This window comes from Psittacula echo, assembly GCF_963264785.1.
Source record: "Psittacula echo genome assembly, chromosome: 1".
Lineage (NCBI taxonomy): Eukaryota > Metazoa > Chordata > Aves > Psittaciformes > Psittacidae > Psittacula > Psittacula echo.
Window position 1 is genome coordinate 53,782,980 of NC_137735.1, and position 24,443 is coordinate 53,807,422.

Genomic DNA, 24,443 nt, shown 5'->3' on the forward strand with positions numbered 1-24,443 from the left:
ATTTCCTTGCCTGTCAAGTAATGGAATGCTAAAATCATTCAGGATGGACACACAGTTCTGACTAAAGTTTTACTGTGCTGAGCCACAGTGTTATAAAGGCCCTTCATTTTGCTGTTATTAAAAGAGTGCGTATTAAAGGCCATTTAAAAAATCCAAACCTTTTCTAACACCTGTGACAGCAGCAAGTCCTGTCATTCATAATACGCCATTAGAGGAAAACTGCAGCACAATTTCTTCTGTGTAAAGAGGATTTAAAGCAAGAATCAGTAGAAAGAGGCAGAAGAAAAGATTATTTCATTTATAAACACTGTGCTTGAAGTCTGGCGTTTGAGCTTGATCCTTTTATTCCGAGGGGACGTGGTGGACCTTTCAGAAACATCTTGGCTTGTGTTTCATACCAGTTGTACTGGAGGATAATGAAGTTTGTACTGGTGCTAAGCCATCTGCTGTTAACAATTAGGAATCCTGAAACACCAGGACAGTGCGAATACTGCAATATAAAGGGACAAGTTAGTGGCAGTAGATAAGCCCCTGGGCTAACATCAGAAAAACACTGCTGTTTTCTCTGCTAATGCAGGCTAATGCTGTCAGCCAGGGTACTCCCTCCTTGCCCACCCCAGCCCCCACTGCAGCACCACTGCAAAGCAGATGTGCAAACTGTGCTGCGGAGAACAACATTCATGCAAAACTGCATAGCCTTCAGTCATGAACTCGGGGCTCCTGGCAACTCATCACCAGACAGAGCCTGGGAAGTCCTCAGAGTGGGGCTGACACACGTCTCTGCAGTTACAAATGGCTCTTAAGGGTAACCTCTGAGTGGCACAGCTCGTTCTGTGTTGAAACACTGAAGTGTTTCTTCTAGTGATGATGGTCAGCTGCAACAGGCCTCCGTCTTCAGGTGGACTGCCAGTCTTTTAGCAAAGCTGATAGCGTCTCTGTCCTCATGGCTTTCCCGTTTGCCACACTAGACCTAAAACTGGCATTTACAGCTCATCTAAAATAAGGACAGCCAAAAAATGACATGCGTGCTGTGTAGGTAGAACCTTAGAACAAACCTCAGCGGCTAAATTCTTTTCTTACATGCTTTATACATTTAGAGCAAGCAACACCTAAAATAACTGCCAGCAAATGACAATGAAAAGAAAACGTGAATGTAATTCTCCAGACTGCGTAAGTTATACACAGCTAGACCTTACAAAAAGGGTAGTCCCCACACGCACTGAGGTACACACATGTATTTCCCACTTCCGCCAAGGAGAATTTCCAGTTATTCCCATGCAAATCTTGTCAAATGTCTCTGGCAAACAATATTTCCAATTTCAACACTCCATGAAAACAGAGCCTGAGCTGAACTCTCACAAGATTTGAGGAAGGCATGAGAGCTAAATTCTGAGTTTGCAATGTTTGTATACATCAAGCACTTTCTTTCGTGAAAAGCCCCAGAATTCAGGGTAAACTACCCAGTGACTTTAGGACTAATTGCACTGGGACTGTAATTCACCACAGGAATGGTGACTTGCTCTTCTAGTCAATATTGTCTATTTCTGTGCTCCTGCTCCTCAGCCTAAGAGGTTTCTTCAGATGTGACGTATTTGACTCTGGCACTCCACAGCTTGGCATTCCCAAGCTCCCTTGTTTGTGTGCTCTTTTCCAACAGGTAGTGAGCACAGACTTCCTCACTGCTGGGGTCTTTTCTTCCTCTGCCACCCAGTGTCTTTGTTCAAACCAAAATGTGAAAATTCCTCTACAAGGAAAGACAGGGCTCAATGTATTTCCAAAGCTGAAGCTTTGCTGCCTGTATCACTACAACTGCAACCCAGGGAACCATACTGGGCAAGATTAAGGGATGTAGTGTGCTGCCGTTCCCCTTCTCCACCGTGAAGTCACGCTCTGCGTTACCATACGGCTGCTTTAGGTTATTTATACAGAACTTTCACAATTAAACATGGTTTACCTCTTCCCTGTCCTTAGCAGATCAATTCCTTCATTGATTTTAGTGAAATGAAGTCTATGAGTTATTAATGGATCCAGAACAAATTTTTTCTTCATGTAGTCAGCAACCAGTTTAGGGACTGAATCTTTACTCTTCCAGCCTGAAAAAACCCACAGATAATGCAAAATGAAACATTAAAGGCTTGGGAAATACATAAACCCATTGGCAGCTTAAAGTTTTAGGTAAACTTTCAATAAGAGAACAGCATGATGAAATGCTGCAGCATGTCTTTACCCCTGTAACACAGAGGGCCAGCAGAAAACATGGGTTGAAGTGCAGCTGTTCTACATACAACAAGCCCAATAAGTGCTTTACTGGTGGCAGACCTCTAAAAATTTTAATCTTTACAGAATCCAAACTTTTCCCCACATTAAATACTGTTCCAACTTGTCTGTTGACGTCTGCTGCTCACTAAACCACACATCATACAAAAGCCAGAGTGGGGACATCCACGTTGGGAACTGGAAACTGGATTGACTGATCAAAACTGAGGGGGGCATGGGGTAGATATGCCTCTTTTTTCTTTCAAGCAGTACTAGATAAAACTGTCTCAGTCAGATGTCCTTCCAGAGGAACCTGATTTGTCTCTGCTGTTCTATTCAGGTGTCTATTGAATACATAAGAGGAAGTGGCTGGGAGTGAGAAAACCTGCTGCTGGAGCCAAGTTTTCGGTGGCCTTCAGCTTTGTGTTGAGCGAGCTTGGGCTTGTCAAGCTTTATCTTCCTTTGTCCATTTCTCTTATCTTTCCCTTTTCTTTCTCCTTATCTGTTTTTTCTTTTCTATTTTTATCTCTTCTCCTCCCTCCCCTCCCTCTCATTTTCCTCTCTCCTTCTACCTTTCTTTCTCCCTCACTTCTTTTTTTTCTCATTTGCCCCCTTTATTTCCCTTCTCCGCTTCCCCACTATTTTTTTTCCTATCTTTTTGTCTTCTACTCTTCCTCTGTCTCTTCTCTCCCACCTCCATCTCTGGTTTTCTCTCTCTTTCTCTCACCATTAACTAACAGTTTCCATAACTAGTTCCCTTTGTGCTTCTTTGTCAGCAAAACAGCCATCAATATTACTTCCAGTAGGACAACCTAAGCAATGGATTTATACATACGCTATTTCATTCCAGGTAACTTGCAAGTTTCCCAAGCCAGTTAAATCACTTCTTTCCAAGCCCTTACCTCCAAAGACACAGCCTTTCCAGGTGCGACCAGTGAAGATGAGCATGGGGTCAAAAGTGATCTTCTGTGCTGCAGGGGGCACTCCCACAATCACACTGACTCCACTGTTGTAATGGCAACAGGCCAAGGCTGAGGTCTGCATTGGGAACAGAGGGACACCCACAGTCACACAAGATTTGCCGCTGAGGCCCAAGTTTGCATTCCTCCTCCTCTCAGGGCTCTGCTTGCAATTCACTTTTTGTAACTGAAACCACATCAAACAGTGTCCATTGAATCTGCTCACACCGTTGTGTTTGTTGTCAGGGGTTAGCTATGTCCTAGCTTTGCTCTCCCTCCCCATTTTGTCTTAGACATCAGCGATAAGCCACTGCTGGAAAGCAGACAGTGGGCTATGTGAAATTTAGCCACCCTGGTTAGGCCACGGGACTATGCTCAAGTTCTCTGCCCTAAGGTTTTGAGCATGCCCCTGCATCTCAATGGCAGACAGCTGGACTTAAGAGGTTTGAAGGTAGCCTGACACTTTGCCAGTGGCTCTCAGCTCCTCAACCTTGGTACTTACTGGGTTAGCAAAGACAGACCTAACACACTAATGCCTCATTTGATGACATCTTTTGGTTGCATACCATGGTTTCGATATGGCCGACAACCTCAAAGGCGTAGTCCACACCTTGGCCAGTCATTTCGATCAACACCTCGTGAATAGGCTTCTTGAAATCTCTAGGGTTGACGCAGTCTGTGGCTCCCAGTTCTTTGGCCTTGGCAAACTTGTCATTATTGATATCAATAGCAATGATGCGGGAAGCTCCAGCCACCTTGCAGCCCATGATAACAGAGAGGCCAACTCCTCCAAGGCCGAAGATGGCACAGGTGGAGCCTGGTTCCACCTGTAATACCCAGACAAACATGCCATACTCTAACAGTCTATAAAGTACAATGCTTTTTCCTACTACCAACATGTTTTCAGTTAAGCTACTTCTTGTAATTTAGAGATTACCTGCTGAGAAGGAATTTGCACATCCATGCCTACTAGTGCAGCAGCCAGCTATACTGTTATAATCCTACATGTGACTAAGATAAATTGTCCCTAAAATACATTTCTGAGACCAGATTTTCATCACTCTTCTCAAGCTTTAGGTTCAGAGACATGTTTTTTTTTCTACAACGCTTTATATTCCAGTGGTGTTAAAATCTGTAGTGCCACTGGAGACAATGACACCTGTAAAAGTCACATTTGTGTATTGCTACGATTTCTGAGTGTTGCAAATATAGGCTTCCTAGATTCCAGTTACAACAAAACAAATCATCTCCTTTGTAATGTTTTTTCTAGGGGTAATAAAGCCATGAGAGAAAAATTAACAGATGGTAATATGCATTTTTACTGGATTTTGATTTGAAGGCTTCTCAGTACCTTAGAGACACAGAAACTGAAGTAGGCAAAACACAAGTATCTTCCTTCTATCCTGAACTCTGCAACAGAGTCTACACCTCCTGGCTGCTCTGCTGATACCCCACATGCAGGCCATACAATCCTGAATAGGCCGTCATGAGTTACCAGAAACACCCACCATGATACTTACCTTGGCAGTCTGCACAGCAGCCCCATAACCAGTTGAAAATGCACAGCCAATTACAAAAACTTTTTCCAGAGGAGCAGCAGAATCGATTTTGGCTACAGAAGTTTCATGCAGTACTGTGTATTCAGTGAAGGTGCTGGTACCCATAAAATGGTGAATTGCTTTTCCTTTACAGGTGAATCTAGTGGTGCCATCAGGCATTAATCCAGTACCGGAAAAAAGGCTGTTTGAAAGATGAACAGAAATAATGGCAAGTGAAATCCATTGAGTGTTATCAGCTTTGTATAAATAGAAAGTCAAATAAGGGTTGTAGGTGACCAAGGAAAACTCACTCATTTTTGATGCACAGATTACTCTTGGTGCTTAAGCAGCAGCTGCACTCCCCACAGTATGGCACACAGAGTGGAATAACCTTATCTCCTAGAAATAATACAGTAATGACAGGATTTAAAAAGGCAAACAAGAAGCATGCACATAAAAACATGGAGCAAATGTATTTAATCCCTAAGCAAATGTGTGCTAGGAGTGCAGTGCTGGTTTTATTGCCTTCTGCTGCCCGTGGAGGATACACCATCTCTCTCTGTCAGAAAGAACGTAACCAGGGCAAAGTTATGACAACTGATTTCAATACACAAACCTCCTGGTGTCTTTCACAGAACTGAATCTGAGCTATGTCATAGAACTCCGTTAGCTGCTGACATTCCCGAAGTACTCATTCAGCAGTTTATTGCATCTTCTACTTGAAAGGAAAATAGTAATACACAGGTAAAGAAACTGAGATAAAAATTGGCACCCACTGCAACAGGAGATTGGAGGGCCAAGATAACACGGCTGTAAATTGCGCATACAGAGAATGGGAAATTGAGCATTAATTTACCAACCCTCTTGAGTCTCTTTCCTATTTTACTCTTGCATTGGAGTAAAGCAGGTAAAATGTTTGTCAGAGAAGCAGTGACACACACAAGATAAGACATCTCTCTTTCTCTAGCACTCTTACATGATGGACAAAATAGCACACAGCTTCCCAGTACAATTTTTACTGCTATGCCTTTTCCACAGCAATGATGTGTGGTAAATCCCTCATAATCTCTAAACAGGTAACCCCTAACAGAGATCAATTTGTGATTTGGCAGCTCTAAAATGTAGCTAATCCTTGACACATTGAAAAGCAAGGGAAATCTTTGATTACCACTAAAACATGGAAAATATCCACAGAACATGAAACGCTCCCCCTCTGCCCCGGCCCTCAGCTAACTTAGAACTGTGACACAGGCCTAGTAATCATTCTGTCAAAGAAACTTTGCACATCTTGGGAGTCGTTTTTAGAACTTGAAGGTGTAAACTAAGCAACAGCCAAGAAACATGATTTTGTGTGTGTTCAGGCCTGCTGTTTCACCCGGAAACACGTGGCAGCTAGAATTAGACAATAGAGTGATTTATGAAGCCAGATGGAAGAGAAAAAGCAGCTAGAGCTGTCACTGAAATTTGCAATATACATATTTGTTTGGAGCTAAAGCAGAAAGGCCAAGTAAAATTTTTTCTTATCTCATTTACCAACCTGCTTTGGACAGACTACATATCTGTTGTCAGTACAAAGGCACTGGGAATACGGAGGTGTTAAAAATTAACTACTTAGATATTGTAACAAACTGCCTGGATAAAATCAAGCACTACTGTGCAGATTTTGTTCACTGCATAATTTCTGTTAATAATTTAGTCCTTATTAGAGTCTGTTTGGTTCCACACAGATGTACAGAAATGCTGTCTCATCTTGCAGCAGTTGGAGGAACATCAGCATCTTTCACTAACTTCTCTTTCTACCCACTGTGGTTCCAAGGGAGCGTAGGGAGAGGAGCAGCTGGTCCAGAGAAGTGTCCTCTTCAAAGCAACCCAGCTCTCAGTGAGCAGTGCTGTCTCACCTGCACTGGTACTGTGCAAAGCAAAAGCAAAGCCTGCAGCAGGGTGGGCACCCCAGTCATGCCCTGATATCTTTGAAATGAAGTAATGGAACACACAGACCTGAGCTCGGGTCTACTGAAGTCAGTGGGTTATTTGACTGTTAGGAGAATGGAAAGAAAGTGTTTTGACATGTTGACTAGTGCTTTGCTTTGACTTACTCTTGAGATGAACTGTATAAACTGGGGTTAGAGAACCTGTAATAGCTGATTTTCTGTGTCAAAGAGCAAAGAATCTGTTCTTAATCCCATGACAAGAGAAGTGCTACGTAGGTAGAAAGCAAGCTGCAGATGTTTTTCCCAAAACCAAAGAAATCGAATAGAAAATCTGAAAATAAATCAAGAATGGTAACACAAAAAGGTGTAGACACCATGTAGCATCGTTTAAGATAGCCTTGAAAAAATCAGAGTTGGAACATTTTCTCCTCTGTAATATAAGCACTTATGCATGTTATCATATTTGACTTAGACAGGAGTGTCAGGAAATAGGAGAATCAGCAGAGAGTTTGTGTTCAGTGCTGTTTCACACCTGGTTTGATTGAGGTTACTCCCTGCCCAACACTCTCCACAATACCAGCAGCTTCATGCCCAAGAATTATTGGAAAAGGCATAACCAGTGCACCAGTTATCACATGGTCATCAGAGCGACAGATCCCTGTGGCCACCATCTGATTTAGAAGAAAGACAAGAATATGTCAGCATTTAACTACATCATGGCATGTGTGGAAGTGAAATGGTATCATACCTTTGGAGAAGTGATTTGCTTCCTTCCAAAATCACATATACACATAATAACTACAGGGAAAACACTTTAGTTTGCATGATTCATGATTTTTATGGGTTGCGTTAGCCTTTAATCTACAAAGCAAGGCTCCTTTGGGAATGTTTGCTCTGCACTACTGAGCTCCGTAGGAAGTCTCATTGATTATCTGGCAGGACCCAAGTTCTAGCAATGTAATCATATATGAAGAACAGAATGCAATAAAATATTTCAATATTTATAGATAAATACATAAATAGAAAAAGGTTGCAATATTGTAGAAAGATTATCATATCAAGTAAATATAAATTAACCACCAAATAGTATTTATAAACCTAGAAATATTATATATATTTTCTATTCCTTATTTCAGATGATATTACAATATATAAGGGATATGTTACATAAAATACATGTTATACAATGGCATAGCATCATATATAATTACATTTTAATTATTATATGTTATTTATGTATTTTAAATATACGTATATGTCATACATACAAAAATTGAGGCTATACATAGTATTTTATATCACATTTGCCTTTTCTTGCAGGTAGCACAGTAGCAGTATTTCTTTTGAAACATTCAGGTATGTCTGTACAGCTTTTGTTCTGACAAATGGAGTTGTCAACCCCACGAGAGGGTTCTTCTCACTGGTCTAACACTTGAAACTGCTCTAAAATAAAAACAGCTGCTGAATCCCACTGAGAAAGGTCCTGAAATGTGAGAGATGCTCAGCACCCAGTTGAAAAACGAAGCTCCCCAAGTTGGGGCTGTTCAGCCTGGAGAAGAGAAGGCTGCATGGAGACCTCATAGCAGCCTTCCAGTATCTGAAGGGGGCCTACAAGGATGTTGGGGATGGACTATTCATCAGGGACTGTAGTGACAGGACAAGGGGCAATGGGTTCAAACTTCAAACAGGAGAAATTTAGATTGGATATAAGGAAGAAATTCTTTACAGTTAGGCTGGTGGGGCACTAGAATGGGTTGCCCAAGGAGGTTGTGAATGCTCCATCCTTGGCGGTGTTCAAGGCCAGGTTGGATGAGGACTTCGGTGGCATGGTTTAGTGTGAGGTGTCCCTGCCCACGGCAGGCGGGTTGGAGCTAGATGATCTTAAGGTCCTTTCCAGCACTAACTATGCTATGATTCTATTCTATGATTCTAATAGTAACTACTGAATACTAACTACTCAGCTATTGAATGTCTTCTGACTGGATCCTAAAAATCTATAGAACTGATCCTGATAAACAGCAAGACAGAATAATAGGTGTTTTGATTTTTATTTTTTAGTACCTTTACGCGAACTTCGTGCGCTTTTGGTGGGGCAACTTCCACTTCCTCAATAGAAAATGGTTTATTGGCTTCCCACATTACTGCTGCTTTGCATTTAATAATCTGCAAACAGAGCAAAGAAAAAGGGAATGGCACTTGCAAGTCACCACACAGACAGAATCGTATATTTCCATGTGAAACGCCAGCTCATATTTCAGGGGAGGAGCAAGAAAACTACAGGGAAAAACCCCAAACTTGGTGAATTTACCTACAAGTGAACTACAGTTTATTTTGCATTTGTGGTATCTTAAAGAGAGCATTTATTTTTTGTCCCCTCTTGTTTTGTGTGGCTTTAAAATAGTGAAGACAGCTGGCAGTAACAGCAGTACCGATCCCCATACTTTCTTAAGGCACATTACAGCAAGGCACAGGCCTTCAGTCGTTTCCTAGGTTCTGGGTTCCTGTCCATCGACCTTGCCTGCATGTCTCCAAGTTAGGATCTCTCAGGTAGCGCAAGAAGCAACATATACTGTCTTCAGCAGTGGAATTCACCTACATCTCTCTTCTCACTTTCTAGCAAAGATGCAAATACTCATTTCAGTCCCAGCTCAGTACTGATACATACGCTCATACTGATGCATATAATACTTACTTTGGATCATCATTACCTTAAGCTCCAGAGTTGTTATGCACATATTGAAATTTAATGACTGTTCTAACATCATCACAATTACACCCCAAAATGTAACACAATATTAACCATGGGGTTTTTTTGAAAACAAGCTGATATGAATAATAAAGAAGCTAAAAATAGCTTAAACCACCGCGGGATCTCAGAATAGAAACTGCTGGAGCTGATAAATACATTGATCTGAACACTTACTACATTGCATCACGTTTCAAACTGTCCAATCAGGGGTTAAAAATAGTTTACTAATGCTGGGGAAGGTTATTCTTATCCTGGTGCTCTTACCTCAAGTTCTTAAATAAATAAATAAATAAGTAAACAAGTAATGTTCTTCATTTTATATTTTATCTTCTTTCTTATGTAAAACCATTTCAGAGGAGAGTACAGTGGCCTGCAGGTAAGGGCTGCTCTCCTGCACCAGCTTCCTCCTAAACTCTCATCTGTGCTATAGCACCAGAACTAAGGGTGTCCCAGCAAAGAAACTGCATTTACACATGCACTACTCAGCTGCAGGAAAGAAACTTCTAATAGAAACTTGTCCTTACTTTGCCTGCCGTGCTCATGTTGACCAGTGTGTCTGTCTCAAACCCTGCCACCACCGAATCCTTGAGCCGAGAATTCAGTCAGCTGCTAAGCAGTCAGCTTGCTGATACCCCAAATCCTGTCCAGGCACTGGAAGCTGGTCTTGTGAAGTGCTCCTGCAAGTGCGCTGCCCTGACCTTTTAGCCAAGCCTCCCAGCTCAGAGTCCCACCCCTTAGTCAGTCAAAGTGCCAGAATGAAAATAAACCAGCCACCTGCTGAAACCTCACTCTTCATAGTGCTTTTGTCTCCCTTACTCCTTTGTCACACTCTTCTCCACCCGTTTCATACCCTCCCTAGGGTTGTCCTCAACATCACGGGAAGAAGGCAAAAGCCTTGGCTGGAAGGTGTTCCCTCTTTCCACCTCTCTGGGAAGCTGCCCTCCAAACCCGCTGCTCCCACGGATACTGCAGCTCCAAAGAGAAAAGGGAAGAGTGGCTCTTGAATTCATAGCAGCAGGGATGCAGTGAGAACACGAAGGTTTACTTTGGATTACTTTGGTGACACTCGGAAGAGCCCAGTTAACACATTAAAACATGCCGTTGTGCAAGCTGCTTAAGAAACACACACTGGCTGTGGCTGTGCCTGTCCCCAGTCCTGTAGTTTCAGAGTCCAGGTACTCATTAACCTGTTGGAGTGTTTCAGTGAACAGTGACCAAGGACAATGTGCTGATCATATCGATGACAAAAATTAGCCATGGAGAAGTGTCCTGAGAGGATGCACATTTCTTACCATGTGCAACACCTGCTCCATTTGTGTGATTGCCTGACCCATGGGTTCCATGGACATTCACCAGCACAGGCCCATCACTGCTCCTGCACCAATGTACTTGCCCTCACCTGGCACAACGCCCTGGTGCGAGGGGTTGGGTGGAGCTGAGCACGGTGTGCCTCTGCTGTGCATTCCAAGCCTCATCTACTTTCAAATTATGCCATGTCGTGAGTTGACCCTGGCTGGATGGCAGCTGCCCACCAAAGCTGCTCTATCGCTCCCCTCTGCAGCTGGAGAGGGGAGAGAACGTACGACAAAAGGCTCACGGACTGAGGTAAGGGCAGGGAGATCACTCAGCAGCCAACATTAAGGCCAAAGCAGACTCAACTAAAGAAGTCAGTCTAATTTACTACCAATCAAATCAGAGCAGGATAACGGAGAAATAAAACCAAATCTTAAAATCACCTTCCCCCCACCCATCCCTCCTTCCCAGGCTTCACTTCACTCCCCAGTTCTCTACCTCCTCTGCCTTACCAAGACTCAGGGGGACAGGGAATGGGGACTGTGGTCAGTTCACCACATGTTGTCTCTGTTGATCCTTCTTCCTCAGGGGGAACACTCCTCACATTCTTTTCCTGCTCCACCGTGGGGTCCCATTCATCAGAGACAGGCCCCCCTTCCCATGGGCTGCAGTTCTTCATGAAGTGCTCCAGTGTGGGCCCCTTCTACAACGCGCAATCCTTCAGAACAGACTGTTCCAGCGTGGGTTCCTTTCCATGGGGTGCAATCCTTCAGGAACAGACTGCTCCAGCGTGGGTTCCTTTCCATGGAGTGCAATCGTTCAGGAACAGACTGCTCCAGCGTGGGTCTGTTCCATGGGGTGCAATCCTTCAGAACAGACTGCTCCAGCGTGGGTCTGTTCCATGGGGTGCAATCCTTCAGAACAGACTGCTCCAGCGTGGGTTCCTTTCCATGGGGTGCAATCCTTCAGGAACAGACTGCTCCAGCGTGGGTTCCTTTCCATGGGGTGCAATCCTTCAGGAACAGACTGCTCCAGCGTGGGTCTGTTCCATGGGGTGAAATCCTTCAGAACAGACTGCTCCAGCGTGGGTCTGTTCCATGGGGTGCAATCCTTCAGGAACAGACTGCTCCAGCGTGGGTCCTCCACAGGGTCACAAGTCCTGCAGCAGATCAGCTCCAGCTGGGCTCCTCTCTCCACAGGGGCACAGGTCCTGCCAGGAGCCTGCTCCAGCACAGGCTTCCCAGCAGTCACTGTCTCCTTTAGGCATCCCCCTGCCCTGGCATGGGGTCCTCCCCGGGCTGCAGGTGGGTATCTGCTCCACCATGGACCTTCATGGGCTGCAGAGAAACCTCTGCTCCAGCACCTGGTGTACCTTCCCCTCCTTCTGCACTGACCTTGCTATCTGCAGAGCTGTTTTGCTCATATATTCTCAATCCTTTCTCTGGCTGCATCCGCTCTTGTGCAGTAACTTTTTCCCCTTCTGAAATATGTTATCCCAGAGGTGTTACCACTCTCGCTGGGGGGCTCAGCCTGGGCCAGCGGTGGGTCCTTCTTGGATCCGGCTGGCATTGGCTCTACCGGACATGAGACAGCTTCTGGCAGCTTCTTATAGAAACCGCCCCTGTGGCTCCCCCACTGCCCAAACCTTGACATGCAAAACAAACATAGCCCAGCATTCTGAAAACAACATTTTTCCTTCAGAAAGAAGAAAAAAGAGATTAAATTCTGCATATGAGTATTGAGATTAAATACTGCATATAAAATTAAACAGACATTAAAGACTGCATATAGAATCATATTTTATAATTCTATATAACCTGACTAGCACTTACTAAATACAGTGCTCCCTCAGGTTCACCTGTATCACTAATTCATTCAAGAAGGGGTACAGGAATAGGAAGCAGGGAGGAATACTGCAGATGTATGTAACCTCAGGCAGGTACAACCCAGCATACCACTGGCCTTGGCCACCCGGGCACAACCTGGCTCATGTTCATCTGGCTGTTGACCAACACCCGGAGGTCCTTTTCCACCGAACAGATTTCCAGCCACTCTTTCCCAAGCCTGCAGCATCGCATGGGGTTGTCATGACCAAAGTGCATGACTTGGCACTTTGCCTTGTTGAACCTCACACAATTTGCCACAGCCCATTGATCCAGCCTGTCCAGACCCCTCCTTCCTATCCTACAGCAGATCAACATTCCCACCCAAGCTGGCGCTGTCCACAGATCACTGAGGCAGTCGTGGTCCCCAGGAAGACATTCTGTTATCACAGCTGATGCAAAAATGAACTGAACAGCAGCATCAAAGAATTCTACCTTGCAGTTCTTCCCTCATCCTTCGAATTTCTTGAATTCCTCCTTCCAACAATGCCCTGCTGTCTCTTACATGTAGCAAAGGTGCAGGTATTTTTGTTTAACTCTGGCTCTCTAGTGCTCTTCCCCCATCCATAGGCACAGAGGAATCATCAGGAATGAGATCCACAACTTCATGCCAACCTTGTTGGCTTTATTTATAAAGGATCGATGAAAGTCCTTTACAGAAACAAAATACTGCAGGATCAGAAGCTAGCAGCTCCACGGACCCTTCTGTAGAGCTTCTGCTTCCAGCTACCTTCTAGATTCAATAGCGTCTTGGCCTGCAAGTTTTCCAAACGTTTCTCATAGTGGCAGAGCCACAGCAGTCACACTCCTCTTTTTCCTCTCCAAGTGTAAAAAATCCCCTTCCCACACTTGTGCAACTTTTTGCTCTTCTCCAACTTCTTGTGCATGCCACATATTCCCATTTCTGCTGAGTACAAAAAAAAAAAAAGGTTATGTTCCCCATTCTTCTGCAAAAGATCTTAAAATCACGATGAGAAACTTAAATCTACTTTATTGTCGACATCAGATCCAAAGCTTTTATCCTTCTCTTTGCCTTCCAGCATGGCTTGCAAAACCAGCAACACAGAAAATGAAATGAATGGCGATCACTTGCAGGTACAATGTCCTGAAAGAGTTGCATCTGCAGGCCACAAGCTAAGGGGCTGCTAAGGCCCCTCAGTGAGACCAAAAGCACTGATCTGGTCCACTATCACAGGGAGGGAAGAGTCATCTCTCATAGCTACAAATACCAATTTCAAGTCATTTTGTGAACCTCGGTTCAACCACAACATGTGGAAGGGCAACCAGCACTACTCTCAGTTTAGCTCCTCAGGGGAGAAGTACTACTTCTCCAGAAACATTCCCCATCCTTGGATGGCGTGCCATATAAAAGGGAAGAGTTGTTGACGAACCACAAAGATAACCTGGACAACAGCCCTGGCAAGCACCAAAGGAAATGCAAGTCTGATGTGGTTTAATGCAAAAGTACCCACTGCTCCCATTTCCTGGGTCTGTCTAAGAGAAGCATCGCATCAAGAAAAGCCGTGACCTTCATTTCAATCCATTAAGCATCTTTACCTGTCCTCAGCAATGAACCATCTCAGGGCGGTAACATAAAGCTTAGCAGCACTGAACTTTACAAGGTACAACTAAAACTGCTTCCCCAGGACAACCGCCTGGGATTTCTTTTGAGCCAAAATAATTCCTTCCTCTTTCCTTCTGTGCTCACAAGTGCACCCTAAGTGCCAGAGACAGGTTGTCACCATTGTTTTCTCTATTTCACTCTCACCTAAATAATTCTTGTACCTCTCCAGGAGCAACATATTACATAATGCAGCATTTAATAAGAGTAACATGGTGCTCTACAGACACCGTGATGCTCTGCCGTGTGTTAACCTTCTTTTTAGTATTTGTTTTATGTCAGATATTAAACGGAATCAAGGTTCTGAAAATCCTCATCATCTACTTCTCTGCCATGTGAAATCCAGTTTGACTCAGGTTAATGACAAAAATGGTGGTTTATCAAATTCTTTTTTACCCTGGCTAAGAAAGGAGGATTCCAGTTGTTCATGAAATGCTGCGACTCTCACTGGAAACCACAAGCTTTTTAAGAGAGGCCAAAGAACGACTGGCATTGCTAAGAGAGTGTGCTTCACCCTCCCTGGCCACTCTCCGCATTCTAGCTGGAACATCATCACCGTTCAGGTAGTGATTAATCACACTGTCCTCTGTAACTGCTTACAGCCCTCAGCTATTCAAGTCTGCCAAGTTTCTTCACTGTTTCTTCACTGTTTCCACACCATTCCGTAAAGCCTGTATCATTACATAAAAATTGCAGGTTTGATAGCCGTTTCCCGTTCTCCCAGCACAGGCTCTCCTTGGAGATCTATGTTAACTGCATGTGCTTGTTGCAGTACAGACTGTATCCTTTGTTTTTTTGCACAGGAATAAACAATGCTCTGACCTGCGCTGTAAGAAACAGCTATCCAGCTGGTGGCCACAGTCTTCCATCAGCAAGAAGCTGACCAACCTCATGTGCTAACTGGGACCACCACAAGGAGCACATCTGTCAGCTCCTCCCTTACAAAGCTTGATGATTTCATGCAGAGGCAGCTAGGCTCTCCACAGTCCATGACACGTGTGTAGAGGCACCAAACTGCCATATTATACAGCAGGAGGAGAGGAAACTGAGCTGTTGAAGGTGCGAGGTCTCAGCCAGGGTGCTGTATCATCACAGCTCAGGTCCAGCTAAGGAGAACATAGGGCAATGAACATACATTTAGAAGGCAAGTATTTCTTCCCTTTTATGTGTGTTAGTCACCACACCTCACAAGGTGTCTCCTTCCTAATTACCCTTGCATCTTGATAGCTTTTAGAGATTATATGCTTACTAGACATCTACTAATTCCATCATTATCGGCAGTAACTCCATCTGTAAGGCACATTCTGCAGAAGTGGTTACACACCACTAGAAGCATGCATCTATGAAACACATCTTCCAGGATTTTCTTCAGATTATTATGGATCTCAGCAAATAACTGCACTGACGTTCTACGTGAGGTAGTAAAAGCAAACCAAAAAGGAAAGAAATACAGTCCTTTAGAGATCTCTCAATATCGCTTGCGCATTTTTAGAGTTAAAAAGGCCCCAGGACCCAATATAACATAAAGTGTATCTTATGGCCTTTCTGGTTTTCAACTTGAGAAACCACTCTGCATGTTGGTTTCCAGAAGGATGTGCAGATGCTGCTGAAAGGATTCGGAGTAACACTTCTCACCTGAAAAGGTAAGGGAAGAAGTCACAACTCTCCATTTCAGCACTGTATCTCTCTCACTTCTCAACACTGTAACCTGAGTCGACAGCCTCAAACTGCTGGGAAGGGCAACACAGAAGCAAAAAGAGGGATGTGAGGAATGGGAGCTTGGAAGGGAGATATAACTGAGTTATAACTGTATTGCTTTCAGCTCTGTCATGTCCCTGTGCTTTGCCAGCAAGAAATATTATCAAACCCAATGAAAATGGCAATAAAATGCACTTTGTTTCAAGCTGCTGGGGACAACCCATCACACCATACAACAAGCAAGCACAGGAAAAGCCTCCTCCCCTCACAGCAGGAAGATTCTTTAGAATACTTACTGCCAACAGTTTTGCTGGTGCCGTTTCGTCACTTTGCAGCTCTGCTTTCTCCAGGAAAAGCTTCAGCTTTTTTCAGCATCAGCTTTTTCCAGGAAAAGAATCTTTCCGCAATAACTCTTTAGTCTCACGCTGCTAATTGCTCGTCTCCTCTCTTGCAATTGTACAAGACCTGAGGGCTAAGTTAGTATTCCATTCCAAACACTCACCACAAGGAGGACTGCGCACTCTTGAGGAAAAGGAATGCAAGTGTTGCTGCACAGGTGCCGGACAGCAGAGGGCATCACGAAGGCGTGTTGCAGTAAAGATGCTAAAAATACAGACCCGCTTTTCTCCCAACTTTTGCATTTTAACTGGCAGGTGGGGGTCTGCTGAAATGTTGCTCTTTGATTCCTGAGCTGGGCATACAGTAAAGGCTACGCTTTATTTTTACTGGTCACTTATACATTCAGAACCCGGGTCTTCAAACTGTGTTTACTGTGGTTTGGTGGCAAAATAACTCATGGACAGATGGTGCCATATAGCCACACTCAGTAAACTACTGTTTCTTAAGAGCAGGTAGCTCGCTTTTGCTTTACCTATGCACTTACCTTATGCCAAACTTAGAACCTTAAGCCAACCACATTTTGATTCCTGGGCCTTTAATAGATCGGTGATGCCTACACACAGAGAAAAGAAGGGCAGTGGTTCAGCAGCTCAGACTTCTGACCAGAGATCTCTGGAGAAGGAAATAAATGGAAGACATGAGCACTGTATACAGGATACGACTTCCTATGATGTTATGCATTTTTACTTCTCTTGGGGATGGCATGGAACTTTGTTGGTCGGATTTCCCTCCCCGCATCACTCCGGTGTAGAGTATATTGACTTTTGTATTTAGCATTTACTATGGAGTTGCATTCCCTGAATGGGAAGTTGCTGTTGGCAGTCACTGGGGGAACAATGCAGCTGATTCATGGGCTGAAACTTGTTCTCTAAAAGCTAGCCTGCAAATATTACATGTCATGCACAGGGGGTGTTCTGTGTAGCACACGCTGCTCAGAATTCCCTTACTGTGTCTCTCAAGTGCTGTGTACATGTCACTCATTTAACATCACCTTTTGCAGACTGGTGTCGTCAGCTCACACTGTGGCAAATCTGATGGGAGGCCTTAGGCTAGGCCGTTTGCAAAGCTGTAAACCTGCACACTCACACAGCTAGAGCTAAACACAGGCAAAAACTGCCTTGAATCACCTTCTGCTCATTCATGGGAACTATCCTGTACATCTTCCAGGTGCCGCAAAACTGACAAAATTTTTCACACGGATTCACTTGCCAAGATCCAAACCTGGTTTTCAAGGCCAAGTAAGAAAGATAACAAGCACATATACCTGACCCCCTTCCTGACAAGCACCCCTGAAACTCTCATAGATCTGAACTGAGCAGGGGTGCTGACATGGAAGGAATAGGATCCAGCCAAGTGTGCTTGGCCCAGCTGCCACTGAGCTGAGCAGCAAGGTGACAGTACACTGATATTAGTCACTCAAACCTCAGTGCACTCAGGTTTGGTTCAGGGTGGAAAAACTCCCTCTCCCAGTGTAGCTCTGGGCTGCTGTGGGAAGGGTGAAAGCCAACAAAAGGTGTCTCGCTGATGTCCTTAAGTCCTTTGAAAATGAGGCAAGGGAAGCCCTGAATTCACCCCCAAGCATCCAGATCAGCAAGTGGGAATTTCCATAAAATTTCTGCTACCTTCGTATTTCAAAGAAAGGCTTTGTGTTCAATCTGATTTACTCTGAACCGACTGACACGCTGAATTGTAGGGAAGGTAGAGCAGAGAATATGAAGAGCCTGAGTCTCTTAGAGTCTCTCCATTCTCTTCAGAGAGGTCCAGAAGGGGATATGGATCAGCCCAGGTAAAATCTGCAGTGTGGTTGCTAGGATTAGGGATAAGCTAAACCTATAGCCAGGTTTTTGTTTTCTCCTGGCATGAAAAACACAATAGCATGAGGTTGTGCACAGACCTAATCAAAAATGCCCCTAACTACAAACAAACTCCACACTCTTTGATACAAATTTTGTCATTACAGCAACATCACAAGATTTTAGGAACACTTGACTCCCCTTTGAGAAAAACCTGTATCTTGCAGTGCACAGTTTATGCCAGTTGTAAGACATTCTTTCTTTTTCACTCAGTCATCGGCTAAAGAATCAGTTGTCAGCTACTGGTGCCTGCTTTGGCATCCTCTACCCAGCCAGGGCAAGCCAACAGTACTGGCACTCCCAAGAAACACCACTATCAGCTCTGTGTCCCTTCTGAAGCACACAGAGGCAACACAAGTCAGTCCTAGAGTATGTTACCATTTTAACAAAGCCATTCCGGCCAGCTCTAATACTATGAACATTTACTGTTGCTTGTAATTCTACTGGAGGAGTGGGTGAAGAATAGTCTTACAGAAGAAGGAAGAAGAAACTTCCAAAGCAACAGTCTCTGCTGTTCAACGAGTTGTCCAGGGAGGCTTCTTTGCTACAGAGTAGATGTGCTTCTGTACTCGTAGCTGCACATGGAACAAAGCCAAACCAGTCTAACATAATCCTAAGCCTAGCTTTGTAATAGACAGCTTTCTTTTTCAAAATGTTTTCCAGAAAGGGAGAAAGAATGTCTCCTCTCAGCACTGAGAAACAGACGTCCAGAGAAGAAAAACAACTGCGAGCATGCAGTGGAAACAACAGACCTTCCCAACTCCCCACTCTATCAGAAGTTACTCCTGCGCAACAGCCACCCCCAAACAATACAGAGCCTCTTTTCCATGGACCCCTACCCCCTTCAGAGCCACTGAAGCATCTCCCACTCACCTTCACATATAGTAACAGGTAGTATGCAGATAATAGAGATATCTCTTTACGATACGGTATTACGATATCTCTTGATGATATCTCTTGATGGTATGGCCTGGCACAAGCAATCCAGGAGGTTCCTCAATTGTGTGGAAGACTACTTCTGCAAGTAATAGAGGAGCCGACAAGGAGAGGTGCCATGCTTGACCTCATGCTCACCAACAGGGAAGGGCTTGTTGGAAATGTGACGCTCCAGGGCAGCCTTGGTTGCAGCAAACATGAGCTGGTCGAATTCGAGATCCTCAGGACAGTGAGAAGAGCGTGCAGCCATCTCACTGCCCTGGGCTTCAAGAGAGCAGACTTTGGCCTCTCCAGAAACCTGCTTAGTAAGGTTCCATGGGATACAGCCCTAGAGGGCAGGGGGGCCCAAGACTGTTGGTTGTTATTCAAGGATCACCTGCTCCAAGCTCAGGAGTGTTGCATCCCAACTAGAAGGAAGTGCAGCAGGAGGGCCAGGAGACCTCCTTGGATGGATAAGGAGCTGCTGAGGAAAATTCAAAGGAAAAAAGAGGCTTATAGAAGGTGGAAGCAGGGACAGGCGGCCTGGGAAGAATACAGGGATGTTGTCCAGGAAGCTAGGGACCAGGTGAGGAAGGCTAAGGCCCAGTTAGAATTAAACTTGGCTAAGGATGTTAAGGATAACAGGAAGGGATTCTATAGGTATATTGCGAATAAAAGACAGACTAAGGACAACGCAGGCCCCCTCTGGAATATATCGGGAGAACTGGCTACCCAGGATTTGGAGAAGGCTGAGGTTCTCAATGACTTCTTTGCCTCGGTCTTCTCTGGCAAAGGCTCTGACTGCACCACCCAAGTCTTGGAAGGCAGACGCAGGGACTGTGAGAATGAAGACCTTACGCCCATTGTAGGAGAGGGTCTGGTTCGAGACCATCTTAAAAACCTGAACGTGCACAAGTCCACGGAACCTGATGAAATCCATCCGTGGGTCCTGAAGGAGCTGGTGAATGAAGTTGCTAAGCCACTGGCCATCATATTTGAAAAATCATGGCAGTCAGGTGAAGTTCCTGAACAACTGGAAAAAGGGAAATATAACCCCCATTTTCAAGAAGGGGAAAATGGATGAGCCGGGGAATCACAGACCAGTCAGTCCCACCTCTGTGCCTGGCAAAATCTTGGAGCAGATTCTCCTGGAAGGCATGCTAAGGCATATGAAAAACAAGGAGGTGCTTGGTGACAGCCAGCATGGCTTCACTAAGGGCAAATCCTGCCTGACCAATTTGGTGGCCTTCTATGATGGGGCTACGGAACTGATGGACAGGGGCAGAGCAGTTGATGTCATTTACCTGGATTTGTGCAAAGCGTTCGACACTGTCCCACATGACATCCTTGTCTCTGAATAGGAGAGACATCAATTTGATGGGTGGACCACTCGGTGGATAAAGAACTGGCTGGATGGCCGCACGCAAAGAGTTGTGGTCAATGGCTCAATGTCCGGCTGGAGACCGGTAACGAGTGGTGTCCCTCAGGGATCGGTGTTGGGACCGGTCTGGTTCAACATCTTTGTTGGTGACATGGACAGTGGGATTGAGTGCGCCCTCAGCAAGTTTGCTGATGACACCAAGCTGTGTGGTTCGGTTGATACGCCGGAGCGAAGGGATGCCATCCAGAGGGACCTCGACACGCTTGTGAGGTGGGCTGATGCCAACCTTATGAAGTTTAACCATGCCAAGTGCAAGGTCCTACACCTACATCTTTGGAGGATGCAGCAGCAGAAAAAGTAAAGAAATACTACAATTGAAAAGATCAAGTTCAAGAACTAGCTAGTGCCAAAGCTATTAAATTTATGGGATTTCACTTAGGGGTAAGTGGAAAATGGCATCAAGACAATTGCAAGCTACTAGTTAAATTAGGACTCTCCACTTCCCAACAGGAAAAAGTCACTTGCTGCTTATCAAGTAGAACACTTCTCACATAAGTAAATATACCGCATACCTTTGTAAACTGAGGTACGGTCGATTGTAAGATCTTGTGTCGTGAAGTGTATGAATTATAAATTATAAACAAACTAACAAAAAGTGGTGTCACTAAGGACACTTGGCTGCCACACCACCAAAGGGCTCTGGCAGTGTATAGGGACACCAATGGACTTGAAATCATGATGTGCCAAAATGACACCAATTACCAGCCTTTACTCAGGTGGATGAGCCACTTTTACTTAACCTGGAAAAGGAAGATGTATCATTTTATACATGGTGGATAAATAGCAACAGTTCAAAGGAACTGGTAACAGTTCAAGTTACAATTGACTTCAGGCAGGGTTATTTTATAGCGATTTTGTTTCATCTAGGTTTAGATTTCCTTCAAGAAGGAATTTGGGTTTTAGTCCCAATCCCGCACAGATCTAGTTATGTGTTTGTGTTCGTTACAGAGTTTCGGGGCTAATTGATTACTTTCTCTGAGACTTGTCATTACTATAAAATTAAGGCTGTGCAGACACATGCAGTATTAGGGAAACATTATTTATTGGGAGGAACTTCTTACAACGTTTTCTCCGTAGGAAGTTGCTAGCACTCCACTGTAACCTTGAAGAAGTTATCTTGGTGTTATCTCATCACCTGCAGTCTTTTTGTTTTAAGTTTAAAAGGTAGCTAGGAGAATTACAGGTAATTTTCATTGCAGGCCAGAGTGAGTTCTGTGTGCAGAAGCTACTGTAGGTTGTCGGAGCAGATGGAATTTGTTAACCTCTGATAGCTCATTTGTGTATTCATGTGGTGTTGTGTAATTGCTGATCGTGCTGAGGGGTTTCCAGAAGCTCAAAGGGCTATGGACTGAGATAAGAGTTGCTCGAAAGAGATCAAAAGGCATTATAGAGTTTTGGGTCCAATGTTCAGCACTGAGAGGGGCAGTGACCTGCTCACAGAATGACCTGCTCACAGTGACAACCCTGTTCTCTGCGGAAGAGTTTGCACGGTTGTGCTGTAATATTCCGTGGAACTTGGTGCTGAAAATATATTAAAAGTCCAACAGCATTTGCAAAAATGAAACCACGTCCACGTATGTTACACGGTACTAACAAAGTTATCTACTGCTTTGTATAAAATGCTTCAAATAATAAGGGACTACCTGCCGTCCCTTGTTACCTTTCAGTGCTAACCATCCCATATGTGTGAGCTGCACTTGTTTAAATACATGCTAATTCTTAATGCGTATTTGTTAAATATCAAATAAATTTGTTAAATATCAAATAAATTTGTTAAATAATGAGACCAACCAAATCTTCTTCTGTCTCTAGATCTGCAGATTTCCTGAGTTGCAAATCTAGTTTCTGAGGTTGGGGGGGGAATAAATCTCTTCTGAAACAAATGATAGTAAGATCTTCAGTAATTTAAAGAGAAGGCGAGTCACATGGCTTCCCTCTACACATTGCTGACAGAATATTTAAACAAACAACGTATTTGGTAATGATTTATGAGGAATGGGGGACAGAGGTGCTAGAAGTTTGTATGGGGAAAGGAAAGAGGTTCAGGCAGCAGTGCTAACTAGGCGGCATGGGAGTGGTGTCAACACCAAAAGAGTCGGTGGACAAACTGCACTAAGTTTTCTCTACCAGATACTGCTACTGATACAGAATCATAGAATCTGCTAGGTTGGAAAAGACCTTTGAGATCATCAAGTCCAACCATTACCCCAGGACTGCCAAGTCCACCACTAAACCGTGTCACTGAGGGGCCACATCTACGCGGTTTTTGAACACTTCCAGGGACATTGATTCCACCATTGCCCCGGGCAGCCTGTTCCAATGCATGGCCACCCTCTCGAGGAAGAAACTGTTCCTAATCTCCAATCCAGTCCTCTCCCAGAGCAGCTTCATTTATATGAATGATATTGCTAGAGGTGCACATCACCAACAGTTTCACTAAAGTGGTGTAAATGAGAAGAATCTCACGATATATTGGATTTTTATGGGAACTAGGTTCCATTTAAAACACTGATGTCCCGCTGGTGCATTTGACAGGGCTCTCGTAACATTTGTGTAAGTGTGAGCTCAGAGTATCTGACTGAAAATAAATGCCAAAGGATTATTCACATCATACGTTACTTCTGCATAGTGCTAGTTTACATGGTTCTAGAAGCAAAGATTGATTGATATTTGTGTTACTTCTACAACATGAAGACCTGCCAAGGGAACACTTAATGAGAAATGGAGTGTGACTGTCATCTCTTAAGAAAACAGTACAGAGTCACAAACAGAAAACTTTAAATACTTTATATTATTTAAATAAATTATTTAAATGTTTGAAATGACGGTCTGTTCAGTATTGGGTTCTTTCCACACTAAGCTCTAACACTATGTGAGAATCAGTGGAGAACAATGTTTCCTACTCTGATGCTTCACGTATCTGTTGGGGAGTGTGGATCCTGCTCATTCACAGACAGATCCTAAATGGGGACTCACAGAAAGACGCTGCATGTGGCCCTGATCCCACCTGGAGCACCTCAGCATCAGAGAGCCATTGGGAAGTGTGTCAGAAACACGCCATTCACAACTGCACAAACACACAAATCAATCTTTACCTGAGGGTGGGTGGGGATCTGCAGGGAGGAAGACTCTTGGTAGTGTCAACTATTTCGTCATTCCCCAGTCAGAAGCCACTTCATTCCTCCTTGTGAATGCAGAATTGGATGGCTGCCTTATAAATGTCCCTAATAAGAATGATTTTATGTGTTCATTGTTTTGGATGCCAGCAACTGTCCTAATAAAGACACTAACAGTAGGTGTTCACTATGCTTGGCAGATTGCAACAACAGAGATGGGCTTTGCATGATCCTGAAGAGGACAGAGGCGAGGAGATTTCTTGTACTTTATCCCCTGGCAATATTTTTGGTTTTATTCTTCTACCCTCAAGACTGCTGTTATACCCTCTACCCTTAATGCAGTAGAGAACGCCTTGGAAAAAGCTTTTATCTGGCATATGGAGGGTACTTTACCTCTCCATACTCCTTTCTTTCTGTCCTCACAAGCTAGGTTAAAACAGCCTTCCTTTGGCTTCTGTTTAATTTAGGACTTAAATATACAATAAAGTAGCTTGGCCTCCACAGAAAACATTTTGCTAAAATACTCTGAAAATTGAAATATTATTAAGCTTTTCTTTGTACTGAATCCATGCTACCACAGATGACATCTGATGACATGAAGTGGAATTAAATCCCGTCTCATTCTGCTTTGAACAGTGATCCCATTCACACTGTTGGTTCTCACACAACCTGCCTTGAAAGAGAGGAGAACTCTTCAACTGAACTGCATGTGAAAGGAATTACTTTATGGGCCAGACAAAGTCTTTGCCCCTGACTGCACAGGTAACCCCACAGAAACAAATGACTGAAGT

At 44.1% G+C, this 24,443-nt stretch overlaps 1 protein-coding gene across 1 annotated transcript; it reads right to left on the minus strand.

Moving 5' to 3' along the window:
* Positions 1–456: 456 nt before the first annotated feature.
* Positions 457–9,975, minus strand: LOC308231134 (alcohol dehydrogenase 1-like; the record flags this gene model as incomplete). Its single annotated transcript, XM_080636270.1, has 9 exons — positions 457–490; positions 1,955–2,093; positions 3,159–3,294; positions 3,782–4,042; positions 4,736–4,955; positions 5,065–5,152; positions 7,217–7,355; positions 8,746–8,847; positions 9,958–9,975. The coding sequence occupies 9 exons, from the start codon at positions 9,973–9,975 to the stop codon at positions 457–459; spliced, it is 1,137 nt and encodes a 378-aa protein (XP_080492396.1).
* Positions 9,976–24,443: the final 14,468 nt, after the last annotated feature.